At 29.7% G+C, this 16858-nt stretch overlaps 1 protein-coding gene across 1 annotated transcript; it reads right to left on the bottom strand.

Moving 5' to 3' along the window:
- Nucleotides 1–274: 274 nt before the first annotated feature.
- ECSIT (evolutionarily conserved signaling intermediate in Toll pathway, mitochondrial) lies at nucleotides 275–2131 on the bottom strand. Its single transcript, XM_015925776.3, has 4 exons — nucleotides 2019–2131; nucleotides 1686–1943; nucleotides 1047–1620; nucleotides 275–948 (listed from the first exon to the last, which is right to left on the bottom strand). Exons 1-4 carry the CDS (start codon nucleotides 2024–2026, stop codon nucleotides 436–438), a joined length of 1353 nt encoding a protein of 450 aa, XP_015781262.1. The 5' UTR covers nucleotides 2027–2131; the 3' UTR covers nucleotides 275–435.
- Nucleotides 2132–16858: the final 14727 nt, after the last annotated feature.

Below are 16858 nucleotides of genomic sequence, written 5' to 3'. Positions count from 1 at the left end.
TCAGCTGATCTGATAGTGTACCAAAATATACCAAAAGATGGCACTCATCAAAATTTTGGTAATGATGATTTGACTGGTTAATTAATTGTTTACTGCATGTCGGTTGATGCTTTACAAATGACATTCATGTGAATTCAAGACTTATACCGTTTTGAATGGACCATGCTTTAAACCCCATCATGAGTTGCATTTAGTTTGAACGGTTAAAGTCTAGATAGAGCATGAGCTATGCTAAAATGCTCAAGAATGATGTGAAAAGTTTTCTTCATGATCATCATCGATGTTAAACTATTTTAATATTTAATTGATTATTTTACATAATTTTGACTCATTAATTTTTTATACTACATTTATGTATTGTATGTATATTTATAACATTATATGTAAATGGGGAAATTGAATCCATTTTTAAAACTGCATATTGTATATAAATATTTACTTATTTACAATCAACTTAACACTTTCATCGTTGGTTTTTGGCATCTCATCCTTTTTTTCCTCTTCCAATGGATATAATGCAGATTCCGGTGCTCGCTGAGTAAAAATTATGTTTAAATCTTTTAATTTAGGTAGATGGTGTTTAAGAATCCTAATATATGAAAGTAAAGAGTCTCTTGAAGAGGTACCAGTAGCCACTAAACCACAGATTGTTCCTTCTGAAGATTGATGAATTGCTTCCATTTTTTCAATATGTTGTTTTTTTGATAGTCCTCCGTGAGCATATAAAGGAAGATCTCGCATATCTTCTAAATCTTCTTCATTTTCCTTTAGTTCTTCCGGAGCCGCCGTTTTTAATATAAAGTAACTGATCATATGATCTTTAAGCCACATAATATGGGGTCCATCAATGTACAGAGGCTCATTTAATTTGTTTATAAGTTTCTTTTGCACTGGTGAAATTGCTGAGACTATCCAAGTTTTGTCCATTGACTCAGGTACGGCTTCAGTCTGAAAAATATTTGGAGAAAATTTTAGAATTACGAAGATATTCTCCATTTGAACAAATAAGTTAAAATATCACAAAAATAAATGAATTTGAAACTTACCGAATAAATAGATATTTCTGTCGTTGGATCAACACACATTCTACGAAAACTTATTTTTGCCAATTCCTTAGGATCATAAGGTAACACATTGGGACATGGATAAGGGTCATTATATCTAGCTTTTGTAGTCCAATATATCATTGTTCCCAGCTTGTCAAAAACTTGTGAATAAACACTAAAAATTGATAAAACTAAATCGATAGTTTCTTGGTCTGGTAAGACTTGATTCCATTCCATTTCTTCTAATAGATCTACAGCACAAAATTGTTGCTTTGCATAATGAAGAAAACCAAATTGGATAACATTTTCTGGAATCATTTTTCCTTTAGGAAAAACATCCAATAAGGCATTATAAGCCCTAACATCTTTATGCAGACCAAAATCTTTTAATCTTTTCATCGAACCATAAATAAATTCAACTTGTCCTACTCTCATTCCTGATTTATCGGGCTTTTTGTAAGCTTCAACAACTTTGTTGAAATGTTCCCAATCCTTCGAGTCCGTGTTGTAAAAAGAAGCGACCAAATTCACAGTATTATAATCATAATCAACATTAGAAGATGTCAAAGCAATTCTGTTAAATTATAAGAGATAATTGTTAAAATAAAAAGAGGTAAAAACGGAGATGAAAAAATTTACCTATCAATACTGTCCAATTTATCAGGATCCGTGGGCATATTTTTCGGCACACGATCTGCACCATAATTTTTTTTAACCCAATTCCTGAACGTACCTCTGTCAGGGTCTTTAACCTCATTCTTTTGAGATTCTTTTCTTTTTACCCTTGAGACGATGGCCCGTTTGTCATTCAAGTACCTAAAGATGTTCAAATTGCCGGCAGTCATGGTGCTACATTCATTAGACAATAGTCCTTTGATGCTTGGTGAAACTTTAAACCTATACAAAAGAAAACAAAAGTTAATATCAAGAAAGCATGATTGATTTTATGAACATAAACATTTGAAAAATTACCTGAACATTATGAACGAACTGGCGTGGATTTTACAAAATCGAGACTTAGTTTATCATTCAATTAATACCAGAATCTGTTACACCAAATCTAATGTGTTGTAAACAACACAACTGAATCAGCTGATCTGATAGCCACTTATGTATCAAAATATACCAAAAGATGGCACTCATCAAAATTTTGGTAATGATGATTAGACTGGTTAATTAATTGTTTACATCATATCGGTTCATGCTTTACAAATGACATTCATGTGAATTCAAGACTTATACCATTACGCTTCAATTCGAATGGATCATGGTTTAAACCCCATCATGAGTTGCATTTAATTTAAGCGGTTAAAGTCTAGCTAAAGCAAGAGCTATGCTAAAATGCTTAAGAATGATGTGAAAAGTTTTCTTCATGATCATCATCGATGTTAAACTATTTTAATATTTAATTGATTATTTTACATTATTTTGACTATCTGGCCATAATAGATAAAAATTTATAATCGTAGCAACGGGAATTTGCTTCTTCAACAGCCAGGGTACATGCATTCACCTAGCACTAAGCATTTGCATCATTTTATCCGAATTTCAATGGTATTAGCACTTTGAATCATTCAATCGATTACAATCAGGTGGCACAACGCCATTAACATCAACCAAACACTTCTTGACATCTGAAAAGTTGAGGAAGTCAAGAAATCATTTTTCTGTGCTTTTCCAAGCTATGTTTTTCTATGTTATGGAAGGTATTTAATTATAAGAAATGAGAGTTGAATTGGTTGAAATGAAGATGAATTTTGACCACCCAATGAACCCACCAAAGATGAATGATTAACCAGATTATTAAAAGGGTTCAAGATTAATCAGAAGAAGAGGTAAACGAAGGAAAAAAAATGACAAAAATTATTGAACCAAACCCATTTCTACTTGACTCTAAGATTTCAAATGAACCGATAAAAGTCAATTTATCAACAATATTTTACCTTGCAGTCAACATGGTAATATATTAGTTTCAATATTATCTTAAATACCCTGATGAACACCAACACAGAAGAGATAAATGAAAATGTTCAACAGGTCAAGATACCTTTTCAAGATAAAGGGTAAATTGAACAAGTTGAACCGAGCGAATAAACATGAGAAAAAAAAGATGAAAAAGAAAATTCAATTTTTTGCTTTTCATGAATCAAAAGTTGAAGCTTCATTGAATCCATCATCATCATCATCCTAATCATCATCAATAACAAGAATCTCATTGAAACTAGAATCTCGATTGATCAAGTTTAATATAATCAACACAAAAAGGTGAAAACTGTAAACTGGAAATGTTGATAATTTGATTTACTTGACTGTCAATAAAAAGCATAAAGCAACATCTCAAGCAATAAGTTAATCTATCAAAATAAGTTGAAAACAAACAAATTGTTGATAATTATAAACCCATATAAACAATCAATATTGTTGTTTGCAATAAAATTGGCCAAATTCAATCTTCCTTTTCCTTTTCTTCTGCCTTTTCCTGATCAATACAATCAACTACCTGAACTCGCCCAAGTTGATTCATCACTTGCTTTGTCAGGATAGTTTTGAAAATATTGATATTAATGATAGCAAACACTAAACTGGATCAACAATTAAGAAGAGATGAGAATGGCGAAAAGTGAAAAAAATGTAAAATTGGATCAAAGTCAATCAATCTAAAGTGATGGTGATGATGGATATGGTGAGATTGATAGAGTTTATTATTGGCCGTTATTCAAGTGCAACTTTTATTTATGAAGGAAAAGCATCATGATAATCATATAATGATTAGATGAGCCTTATCATCTTCCTACTCCTCCTTCTATCACCATCATCAGGAATCATTAGAATCATCAGCAACCTACATTTTTCATTATTCACCTCATCAAGATGATCATCAGTTTGGGTAAAGCCTTGAAGGTAACACCACCCGACTCATCATCATCACCTGTATCATCATTTTCATCAACAACATGTTAACCTTCAATCAGTATGCCTATTCAGATAGGGTTGGGAATAATTTAGTTTTAAATAAACTTCATCAAATATGCAAAAGTAAAGCAAACAACAGGGAAAAAATTGAATTCATCAAAAGATCATTGTCATTACAACTCGAATAGCTTCTGACGTTACAATAGTATTTTGTCTATTTTTCATGATATCAATGAGAGTCAAAGTTAGCAAAAAAGTGTAGATTTTGGTTCAAATACGAATTATTCAGGAAAATTCTGAGCTTTCAGATTCTGCAAAATTAACTACTCATTAATGAATCATTAATAATGATGCTATTTGTTGAGCACAACATGACATTGTTTTTTACATTAAAGTTTACTTTTTGAACATCTTTTTATCATTTGAGGCGACAAAATTGGAACCCAATTGTCAACATTCAAACTAGCAAAGACTAATAAAGATTAAAAGTCACAGATAAATAAAAAGTGATTAAAATAATTCTTGATCCATGAATGTTAAACGATGAAACAGTTGATCAAATCAATGGATGAATGTAATTATTCTTAAATTGAATTTTTGTTAAACTGATGCTTCTCTTTTGGTAGACTTGATGATTGATTGTGTTGATTAAATAAGAGAAAAGCAAATTGAAACTCATTCCCTAAGGTTAAGAATAGATTAAACCACTGCCACGAGAAGTTATGAGAATTAAACACGAGGGCGGAGCCCGAGGGTTTTATCTCATAACTTCGAGTGATAGTGGTTTAAAATATTTACACTACGAAAGTAAAAGATAGCCAACACAAAATTGAAGCAAAAAATGAAAAAATCACAAAAATGAACTAAACTAATTTCAGATTTTTTTTCATTTTTTGACCAGTAAATTTGCTCTTTCTTATTAAATTAAATTACTAATTAATTAGTCGTTAAATATGAATTTCCATATGATTCGTAAAGTGAAAAATGATGTTGATTCAGCTAGACTAAGCTGTGACCCTAAGCTTGTTGAGAGTGATTCAATTTAATTCAATTTTTAAAATTGATTTTCTTATTATCTTTGTTTTACCAATAATTTAATCTATGATTTGATAAGAAACTGTGCCGGTAACCAGTGCAGGTAACCAGTGCAGTGTATAAGAAATAACCATTAAGGTAACCTAGTGGTTACCCTGCACTGAGTGGTGTAATTCAAAGTTAATTAATGTAACAATCCAATCCATATGCATGTTAACCTTTGAAAAGAGCAGAGTTGAACTGAAAGGGCAAACAAGAGGAATTAATTGACTCGGTAAATTGAGTCAATTGTTTGAATATCAACGTATGTTTCATTTTCCATCCAATATTTGTTATTAAATTCATTTGATTATCGCATATTATCAAATTATTAGTCAATTGAACCTCAATGATAAATATCCTTGCATTAATAACAATAATTAGTACGTAAATGCTTTGTTTTAAAAGCCTTGCAGCTTTCCAACGAATTTTGAATTGATAATAAATTTTATTTACGTTTTTTGGTTAATCAGGTTGCTCTTTTGCCTTTCAATGTTGGGAGCTAAATCAATCTTGTCGCTTAATAGTCAAAGCTTGAAGGGGTTAATATTGAATTGTAAAAGCAAAAGGGTTGACATTGAATCATCAATAATGAGCAGAGTAAATAATGATAATGATAATGATTATGATGATTTTTTTAATGGTAAATAGTAATTTGGGTTTAACAATAAAGACAAAATTTTTATAAGGTTATAATATTGAGACAAATTTTACGTTTTGTTTTCTTCCATTCTCTTTCTCTAAAATGTGTCGACTTAATCATCAACTTAACAAGGTAAATATATTATTGATTGTTAGTGTATTAATAATGGGTAGTAATAACAATTAAGAGAATGAAAGGGTTTAAGGTTTGGATATTTGCTGCGTTATTTATTGCCTTGAGTAAGTTGCTTTTGGTTAACAAAAGATTTAACTTTTCATTTGTTCCTATTAGTTAATTATATAACCAATATGTTGAGTTTGATCAGTTTTTATCGAAATAATGATTTCAAGTAAATTTTGATGATTAAAGAGAATGATAACAGTTGCATAAATCATCTTAAATTCAATAACGAGAAGGATTCATCTTGAAGTAATAATTTGATCATTACTAGCAAAGAACGGCCGGAAAACATGTAGTAATAAAAGAATGTACAGAATGTAGATAATATGTGAGAATATTTTTTGGGAATATTCTTGATAAAGTAACAGAACATGCTTTTTATTCTCGGAATATTGATAGTCATGATTAGGCTCATCAAGTTGTGCGTAAAATATATCTTTAAATTTACTTGCCTAAACCTGGTTCGACAACATCGAAACGTACTAAAAAGCATGTACAATCATTCTCGTTTGATTAGCAACATATATTTCTATGTGCATCAGGAAAAAAATTAATTAAAAACTATAGACGTACAAATGAAAATACTTTTAATACGAGAGTATTGTCTAATGAAAGTAAATTTTGATAACGTTATGAAATCAAAAAAATTGCTTTCTTTACAATGCTTCCGAATATGAATTTAAATATTACTGCTTATTAATAAAAGTATTTACGGAGATCATCAATCTCTCTGGCATAATTTGTCTACTTACCTCTGATTTTGTAAGACACTAAAGGTGTTTCCGATGAAAAATTTATTGAGATTGAATCCGATTCATTGTCAATAAATTGTGACGTTTTGTGACGTCACAGTGACGTCACAATGGATTTTTCCGGTGAAATGTTAATTGGATTTACTTCCGGTGACTTTTTTTGACCTGTGAATGTTTTTTTCAGCCGTTAGATCATTTTTAGAACAAATTAAGTCCAAAAATGTCGATGTAAATTCATCTGAATCGACTTTTTTGGATCTAGATAACTCGATCCATTTTTCATCGGAAACACCCTAAATCAATCTGATTTCGATTTTGAATAAAGTATTTCGAATTTTGTTCCTCACTCTTCTTCCGTTATGTGCACTCTCATTATTTACATGAATATTCTAATTATCGTCATTAAACGATAGGTTAGTGAAACTCTGAAATATTAAAGCAAAGTCCAAAATAAATGTTTCTTATACACACAGTAGCGGTTAGAGTTAATTTTCAGGTATCTCCATTTTGTTTCATTATTTAATTGATTGTAGTTAGTTGAGTATCAATTGTGTGGGTGATCAATCAATACATTGGTGGCCTTATATCCTTTGAGCATCAATGTTTGATTTTCCTTGCCTTGAGCAACTTTATTATTAGAAAGAATAATTTAATGTCAATCTATTCAATTATAATTGGAATAAAAAGAAACTCGAATCAACTTGAAACTAACAATTATCATTCAAAATTGTACATCAAAAGCCAAATCATTCAACCAGCTAAAGAGCTTTTCTTATAGTCTTCAAATAATCATGATAACTTTGTGTAATCAACTTGAACCAATAATTAATTCAGAAACTAATAGAGAATCTAAAACCGCAAATTATTACTGAATCAAGTAAATGCATTAGCTGTAACCAATTTTACACTTACAAACATGTGGTTAATCATTAAACCCTTTGATTGACACAATCAACCTCTAATTGTGAATTTAATTCAAAAAGAAAAGCAAAAAACTCTTGAATTGATCATACAATTCAATCAATATCTTAACTGGACGATAATTTTATCTGTGATTTTCTTCTGTCTTACAAATTAATAGCACGGAGTCTATGCTATGAAAATTTCAAACTTTTCATGCAAGACGACAAGACAAGAAGTGAAGACAAAATGATTGATAAAATGAGCTTGCCTGACATTTGTTTGTTGAAGATCAATTACAATCATCTTCATCAACATCATGTTTAATCATCAAACATTAATGAAATAGGTTTAATAAAGAATCTTTAAGTTTTCAACTTTTCTTAATTTGAGTTGTTACATGTAAAGTCAGCTAAACTGATGATAATAGTAATGATATTAAATGGATTCTCATCATTATTATATCATCACAGGCAATGAGATTGTTTCAACTTGTTATTTAGTAAAGGTTGAAAAGGTAAAGCAGTCATTCCAAGAAAAGGATTTTGTTTCAATTGATAAATTTCCGCTTCAGGTTACCATGATATAAATGATTAAATGAAATGTTCAATTCATTTAAAGAAATTGCAGAAATGTAGTCACGTTTGTCCCATCAACATGATAACCCGAGTTATCTGTGTATTTATCAGTGTAGTTTCACAAGTAACCAGAGTTATAAGTTGAAAGTAAACGGAGGAAATGAAAGTTGCTCGGATCAACTTCCATCTAATGAAAGACGAAAATAGGAAATTCAATAGATGATTCAATAAATACCTTTATAACTACTTGTAATAGATCACCTAAAATCAACTGAAGCTTTGAAATTTTTTCACAAAATCGGACCTCTTTCTAGTTCTTTATCTTGTCACGATAATAATCTGATGACCACTGATCAGACTTTAAGCTTAATCCTTTCATTTGAAGAGTTTATTAGAAGCAAATCAACTTTGCCAATTGCTAATGTCGTTGCTGTCAATATGCTTGTTTAGTCTTATCAGTTGCCTGTCATGGATGACAAAGTAGCCCAAAGATGCCTATTTGACTTGAGAGTCAGTCAAGGCATTCAGTCAACCTGAGCAACCTGCGAAATGTAATATTCATTGAATAGATAAAATGTCACAAATAAAAACAATTTATTAATATTTGAATGCAGACAGAAAAAATGTAAAAATATTTTGTCTCTACTTTCATTTAATCCAATAGAGTTCCGAGAAAAAATGTTGAGAAAAGCAGAAACATATTTGATATCTTTGGGAACATTATTATGAATTGATGTGCTTTGAAAGGTAAAGGTTTCAATTTACCTGGAGAGTGAATATTTGGCAAAATAAATTACAAAGATGATGCAGATAATGATGAGAATAATAATCTCAACTTACCCAGTAAAACAAGAAGTCAAAGTGAAAGTATAACTATCAATTTCGTTGGTTTCATTTTTTACCATTCTACCTTAAACAGGATAAATTTCATGGATTATCATTTGACCAATATTGTGAGAAAATTTTGTGTAACCAGTTTTAGCTCAAAAAAATGCAGATCACCAATGAAACAGTAAATAAAAAATTAAATCTGAATGAATGATTTTTGTTCCTACCGACTATCAAAGGATTTTCATTGATGAGCCAAGTGAGAGTTTAAACGCAACAATCTTGACCAATGAATTGCTTCTTTTCAATCAATTCAAAGTGAACCAATCGGCTTAATCACTCAACAGTCATTCAATTCATCACCTCACCTTGACCACCTGAGCATTTCATTTTTTATCCTTTCCATTCCCAGACTTGAAATTGATATTTCCAGGTAAGTTAATCACCAAATCTGGTTAACCATCAACAATCAGGTAAAAACAAAAGCTTACCTTTTGTCAAGAGGGAGAAAGACAAAGAAGCCAACTGCATTCAACATCAATTGACAATCCCTTTTGGATTGTTGGACAAAAGAAACTAAAGAAGATATTTTTGTCTTTCTTCTTGTTCTAACCTTTTTTGACTGAGCCAACGAAATACGAAACCGCACATCAAATTTAATGGACAATCGTAAAGAACCAATGATAGCTTTAGTTTACATCCCTTGTTTTATCACAATCATTATCATTATATTTTTGTTAATTTTTTCTTGGATATTCTCTTCTTCTTAAGAATATGGAAAACGATAAATATTGCAATGCAAAGCTGATGATGAGCATAATGCAAAAAGCATCTTTGCGAGGTCAACAATTCACTATAAATAACTGACCATCAAGACATCAATCATAGTTAATTGTCTAAAGTTACCTTTTCTTATTTTGAATATTTACTTCTGTTTAAATATCAACGGAAATGGCATGCTTAGTTTTTGTTGTGTTATGTTTTTAAATGTCAACTGTTTTATTAATGAAACCAGCTTTTCCAACTTAAACAGCCTGATAACCTTTCCGTGACTCTTAGACAGTAATTAAGCTGTATTTACCTCTTATCGATCTGTAAAACAAATATTCAACTTCTTTTTTCTACTCACAATTTAAAAATAACTGAAGTCTCGAATGAATCTATTATCTGAATGTCAAGAGTTAATGTAATCCAACCGATATCAAACCAATTCCAACCACCAACTTTACACATTTCAAGTTTGAACAACTTCTGATACTTTGATATTCTGCTATTTGTTTAGCTCGATTAATGCAAACACTCTCAAGTTTAACAAACAAGGATTGACACTAAACGATCAAACTGACTAACTTAAAAGTGTGCCTTACAAGTTGAATTGTTTGTTTTTAAAAGATCACAAGACAAACAGAACGAAAAATTTTCACTTAAATCAACATCTGAGGGTTGAAAGTTAAGCGTACATTACATTTAGTAAAGTCTCTCACAAAATAGGAATTTGGTTTTCTAGTATAATTTTGATTAATAAATTGTGCACTAGAATCTAATCAATTGTTGCTAACGAATCGATACAATTTTCTAAAACTGCATACATTTTTGTTTACCAATGATGCAAAATTATAATTTTGATGAAATTATTCAACTTAATCGTATCAACTGAACCGAGTAAGGGCAATTTCAATAAATGACTTGCAGAAATAATAATTGAATTAAACATCTCAATCTAACTGATGAATGATGAGGTAAAAAAACATACAAAAGTAAAACTCAAAAAGTGGAATAATATGAAAACTTGGGAATGGCATTCTTTTGCGAATCGCAAATCAGTTGAAATCATTATTACCCTGATTATAATGACTATTATTATCGTCAGAATTATTACTTTTTATTAGCATATAATTTGAAATATAATATTAATAATAATATACAACATTTTGTAACAATCATGTTCTTTCTTGTGATGATTATCGTTAATATTAATAATAATCATAAAAGCTCATAAACCAAGTGAAAGAAGAACAAAAAAGAAAACAAAAAAAATTGGGAATAAAAAAGTTAACCAAACCTGACCAAGTAATAATCATAATAATATTATCAGACTGATTATCATGGGCAAGGTTATTATCATTTTTGTTCATAAATAAGATGATGAAGATGAAGAAGAAAAAAGTATAACCATGCTAATAATAATAGCAACAATGAGAACTGATGATAATAATGATGAACAAAAATCATCACGTTAATCAGCACAAAATAACAAGTTAAATACTGATAATAATATCCACATAATACGCAAGGTCAACACGCACCTTAAGGCTAGGCAGTGAGCAACAAGTTAACCTAAGCAATGGCAGGTTCTCCCATCAACTGCAACAGCTACTTTACAACTACTTCAACTACCGAGCTTCAACTACTTGCTGTTTAATATGTATTTTTGTGTTTGCCTAATATTATCATTTTCAAGTTTCACCAATTGAATTTACCATTTTTTCTCTCTTCCCTTTCTCTTCCCTCTTCATCAATGAATCATTTTGCCGCATCTTTTTTACTCTCCTTGCTGCTGTTGTTTTAACTTTAGTTACTGTTTTTAAAGTTGAAATAAGGCCAATTTGATGAGCTGCAATAAGAAGCAATACTCATCAAGTAATCATCTTCATAATGATCATTTGAATAACCCGCACCCAGTTTTACATATGATACCAATTGGAATATCATTTAGAAGCAAACGAAAAAGAGAAATAAATTTATCATTACAATTATTATTATCGTCAGTTTCAATGTTCAGTCCAGTTTTTTATATCCTTGCCAGTGCGTTGAAATTTTGCCACTTTGCGAAGCGCAAGAAGAAGGTGGCAATTACATTTGAATATTAACATTGAAACTAAACATTATTTTGGGTGCAGAAAGTTTCACCAACAATTGATGCTATTATTGCCGATATTTTTTGCTTTTTCTTCACATTAAATTCCTATGTAATTAAATTGAAATTGTACGATGAAAGTTACAATAAATTACAAAAAAGGGAAGAAAAAAATGCACCTTTTTCTTTCTTCACCTTTTACCAAATTAACAGGTAAAAACAGTTCAGTATGAACAATATTTCTGTTAATTTGATGTTCAATCTAATTGCAACTTTCATCTATCATTGCAAAAGCGTTCAACTTGAAATTATTGAAACGGATTCATTTTGTAATGATACAAATCATAACAATTGGTTAACCCCTAAATACAGTTACAATTTGCACAATCAAATCGACATCTTATTTACTTCTTCTTCTTCGGTTGCCTTGCAATTCACAGACTAATCATATCGATAGATTAAATTATCAACTAAATTGTTTACAAGTTAAAGAAGCATTGAAATTTGACCTTAAGCTAGAATGGATTGAAACTTGATTTAATGATGTTTGGCGCTAAAGCCAGGTGATTAATGATGAGCAATCTTTTTAGGACAAAAGAGAAAAATTGATCAAAACTTTAACCAACAAGTTTGTATTGGATCATTTGGAAGTGGCAAAGTTTGCTATTATTGAATATCGTTTTCCAAAACTTTTCTTTCTTCACATTTTCTGATTTTGCCGTTTCCTTTCATTGTTATTAATGATAATAATAAACTTCCCTGAAGCTTTTTGATGAACCATTAAACCGATAATGATAATAAATTGATAAAAACTGTAAATGAATTCGATCTTTTACGGTTCAATCATTATTTCATTGTCCATCTAGATGAATCTCTACATGTTTCAATGTTGAGAGTAAATTGATGGCTTGATGAACATTATTCAATACGTTTCAGTGTATCATTTCTTTATTGCTAATTTAATTAGAAGAAGTGGTAAGAAAAAAGTTTCGAGATGAATGGTTTCTAATTATCATTATTACATGTATTACCTGATCATCATCAAATTATAACATAATTAAATGTATTAATTATGGTTTTATAAGAGTAATTATAATAAATACTGACTTCTTCTTTCTCATCATATCTACTCTGACAATTTCCATTTGATTTTCATGCTTGAATTGTTTTCTTGACAGTAAAAAACTTCAACATAGAACTGTATAAACATCTGTGTAAAACAGCATTAAAATTTTATTGACTTATTCTTTCTTTGCCTTTTCTTATCTCATATATATTTTTTATAACATAGGTGGATAAATTCTTGCGTATATTTGAAAGTAACTACATTTTATTTTCTTACTTTGTTCGAAACAAAACCACTTAACCAGGAGATGCATCATTAATCCAATACTGATGTTTGCTCAAAAAAACCGAATTTTCAAAAACATTCATTAAATTGCTCAAATTATTTCTATTTATGATGGAGACAGGGGAATAGACCGAATAAAGAATGAGCTGAATAATTTAGAAACTTTTTCTTTCTAAATACAAAAACTTATAAATAATAAAACAATTGAGTCTAAAACGAATCAACCATGAATCATTTATCAAATAATGATGCTTGTTTAATATAAATTCAAGTACTAAAAAGATCGAACTATTTAAACATCTGCGTATCAATATAAGTATAAAAAGCGAATGTTCTTAGATAAAAGTCGTCAGTTGAAGATTCAAGTTTGAAAAGATATTCAGTGATTTTTCAATACATTCTTTCAGTCTCATCAAAATAAAAAAAGTGAAAATGCAATTGACTAAAATTGTATCATCTGTCTTTTTAATGTCAATCATGGCTCTCTTTGGTTCTGTTACGGCTCAACTTCCCAAGGTAACATTACCCGCAATGGGCGCTCCAACTGTTACCACTCCAGCAACACCAATGTAATGAGCTTCGATTCTTGGAGATTCAGGCAAAGCAACTGATCGAAATTTGCTTGATCATTCCACAATGTTTTGGAAAATTAATTTTGAAATGAAAATTTTGAATTTAAATTGAATAAACAATATTAGTTTAACTTGAATTCTATTCTCTATCATTTTTATTACATACATTCCATCTTAAACGGGATTGAAGAATTAAGATTTTTTCAAAATTACACGGTCAATAAAGTGTCTTTCATTTAATAACGCATTTAATAACAAAGCATAAGAAAATTTAAATTTATTTGTCCAAGATAAATTTCTTGGAATTTAAAAATTTTAAAATTCTAAAGCAAGAAAATTTCAGGTTACACATAAATAGGACATATGTGAATAATGAAAATTGACCTGATTGATAGAAAAGTGAGAAGCCAAATATGTAATACTTCAATAAATGTTGGTTAAAGTATGTAATTGCAGTACATATTCACGCGCGAGAAATCACTTACTAGCCAATCGATCCTGGATTGATTCAATTCATTTCTTGAAGAATGTTGACGAATGATGTCAAAGCTATCATTATGTTGAACATGTGCTTACCTAACCCAAAAAAATGAAAGGTGTAATATTGCGTTTATCAACAGTTGTTTACGAGGGAAAAATAATTTAAATTACTATCCGTAAATAGAATAATTATCACGATTTTTTGATATTAGATGATTTTATAATAATTCGAATTTTCCATAGAATTTTAAACTAACAGTGAAATAATTAGGATCAGAAAGAATAAAGAAAAAAATCTTTAGTTTATTAACTACTGTTTACTAGGACACCGATACCAAAATTATTATCCGAAAACATAATAAATAGTCCGTTATTTACTGAATTTTTGTAGATAATGAATATTACAAAGAAATGTAAAATGATAGAGAATAGAATTCAAGTTAAACTAATATTGTTTATTCAATTTAAATTCAAAATTTTCATTTCAAAATTAATTTTCCAAAACATTGTGGAATGATCAAGCAAATTTCGATCAGTTGCTTTGCCTGAATCTCCAAGAATCGAAGCTCATTACATTGGTGTTGCTGGAGTGGTAACAGTTGGAGCGCCCATTGCGGGTAATGTTACCTTGGGAAGTTGAGCCGTAACAGAACCAAAGAGAGCCATGATTGACATTAAAAAGACAGATGATACAATTTTAGTCAATTGCATTTTCACTTTTTTTATTTTGATGAGACTGAAAGAATGTATTGAAAAATCACTGAATATCTTTTCAAACTTGAATCTTCAACTGACGACTTTTATCTAAGAACATTCGCTTTTCCTACTTATATTGATACGCAGATGTTTAAATAGTTCGATTCTGCATTTTTGAGCAAACATCAGTGTTGGATATATGATTCATTGTCTCGTGAAAAACTTTCTTTTCAACTATATATTGGCTGCATTTATTATTATTGATATTGAGTCTAAAACGAATCAACCATGAATCATTTATCAAATAATGATGCTTGTTTAATATAAATTCAAGTACTAAAAAGATCGAACTATTTAAACATCTGCGTATCAATATAAGTATAAAAAGCGAATGTTCTTAGATAAAAGTCGTCAGTTGAAGATTCAAGTTTGAAAAGATATTCAGTGATTTTTCAATACATTCTTTCAGTCTCATCAAAATAAAAAAAGTGAAAATGCAATTGACTAAAATTGTATCATCTGTCTTTTTAATGGCAATCATGGCTCTCTTTGGTTCTGTTACGGCTCAACTTCCCAAGGTAACATTACCCGCAATGGGCGCTCCAACTGTTACCACTCCAGCAACACCAATGTAATGAGCTTCGATTCTTGGAGATTCAGGCAAAGCAACTGATCGAAATTTGCTTGATCATTCCACAATGTTTTGGAAAATTAATTTTGAAATGAAAATTTTGAATTTAAATTGAATAAACAATATTAGTTTAACTTGAATTCTATTCTCTATCATTTTTATTACATACATTCCATCTTAAACGGGATTGAAGAATTAAGATTTTTTCAAAATTACACGGTCAATAAAGTGCCTTTCATTTAATAACGCATTTAATAACAAAGCATAAGAAAATTTAAATTTATTTGTCCAAGATAAATTTCTTGGAATTTAAAAATTTTAAAATTCTAAAGCAAGAAAATTTCAGGTTACACATAAATAGGACATATGTGAATAATGAAAATTGACCTGATTGATAGAAAAGTGAGAAGCCAAATATGTAATACTTCAATAAATGTTGGTTAAAGTATGTAATTGCAGTACATATTCAGGCGCGAGAAATCACTTACTAGCCAATCGATCCTGGATTGATTCAATTCATTTCTTGAAGAATGTTGACGAATGATGTCAAAGCTATCATTATGTTGAACATGTGCTTACCTAACCCAAAAAAATGAAAGGTGTAATATTGCGTTTATCAACAGTTGTTTACGAGGGAAAAATAATTTAAATTACTATCCGTAAATAGAATAATTATCACGATTTTTTGATATTAGATGATTTTATAATAATTCGAATTTTCCATAGAATTTTAAACTAACAGTGAAATAATTAGGATCAGAAAGAATAAAGAAAAAAATCTTTAGTTTATTAACCACTGTTTACTAGGACACCGATACCAAAATTATTATCCGAAAACATAATAATTAGTCCGTTATTTACTGAATTTTTGTAGATAATGAATATTACAAAGAAATGTAAAATGATAGAGAATAGAATTCAAGTTAAACTAATATTGTTTATTCAATTTAAATTCAAAATTTTCATTTCAAAATTAATTTTCCAAAACATTGTGGAATGATCAAGCAAATTTCGATCAGTTGCTTTGCCTGAATCTCCAAGAATCGAAGCTCATTACATTGGTGTTGCTGGAGTGGTAACAGTTGTTCAACATAATGATAGCTTTGACATCATTCGTCAACATTCTTCAAGAAATGAATTGAATCAATCCAGGATCGATTGGCTAGTAAGTGATTTCTCGCGCGTGAATATGTACTGCAATTACATACTTCAACCAACATTTATTGAAGTATTACATATTTGGCTTCTCACTTTTCTATCAATCAGGTCAATTTTCATTATTCACATATGTCCTAATTATGTGTAACCTGAAATTTTCTTGCTTTAGAATTTTAAAATTTTTAAATTCCAAGAAATT

Source organism: Tetranychus urticae, chromosome 1 (assembly GCF_039701765.1).
Source record: "Tetranychus urticae isolate SD_2017Ah chromosome 1, NJAU_TeUrti_SD_1.0, whole genome shotgun sequence".
In the NCBI taxonomy this organism is placed as follows: Eukaryota; Metazoa; Arthropoda; class Arachnida; order Trombidiformes; family Tetranychidae; genus Tetranychus; species Tetranychus urticae.
This window is presented reverse-complemented; position numbering and strand designations above follow the sequence as displayed.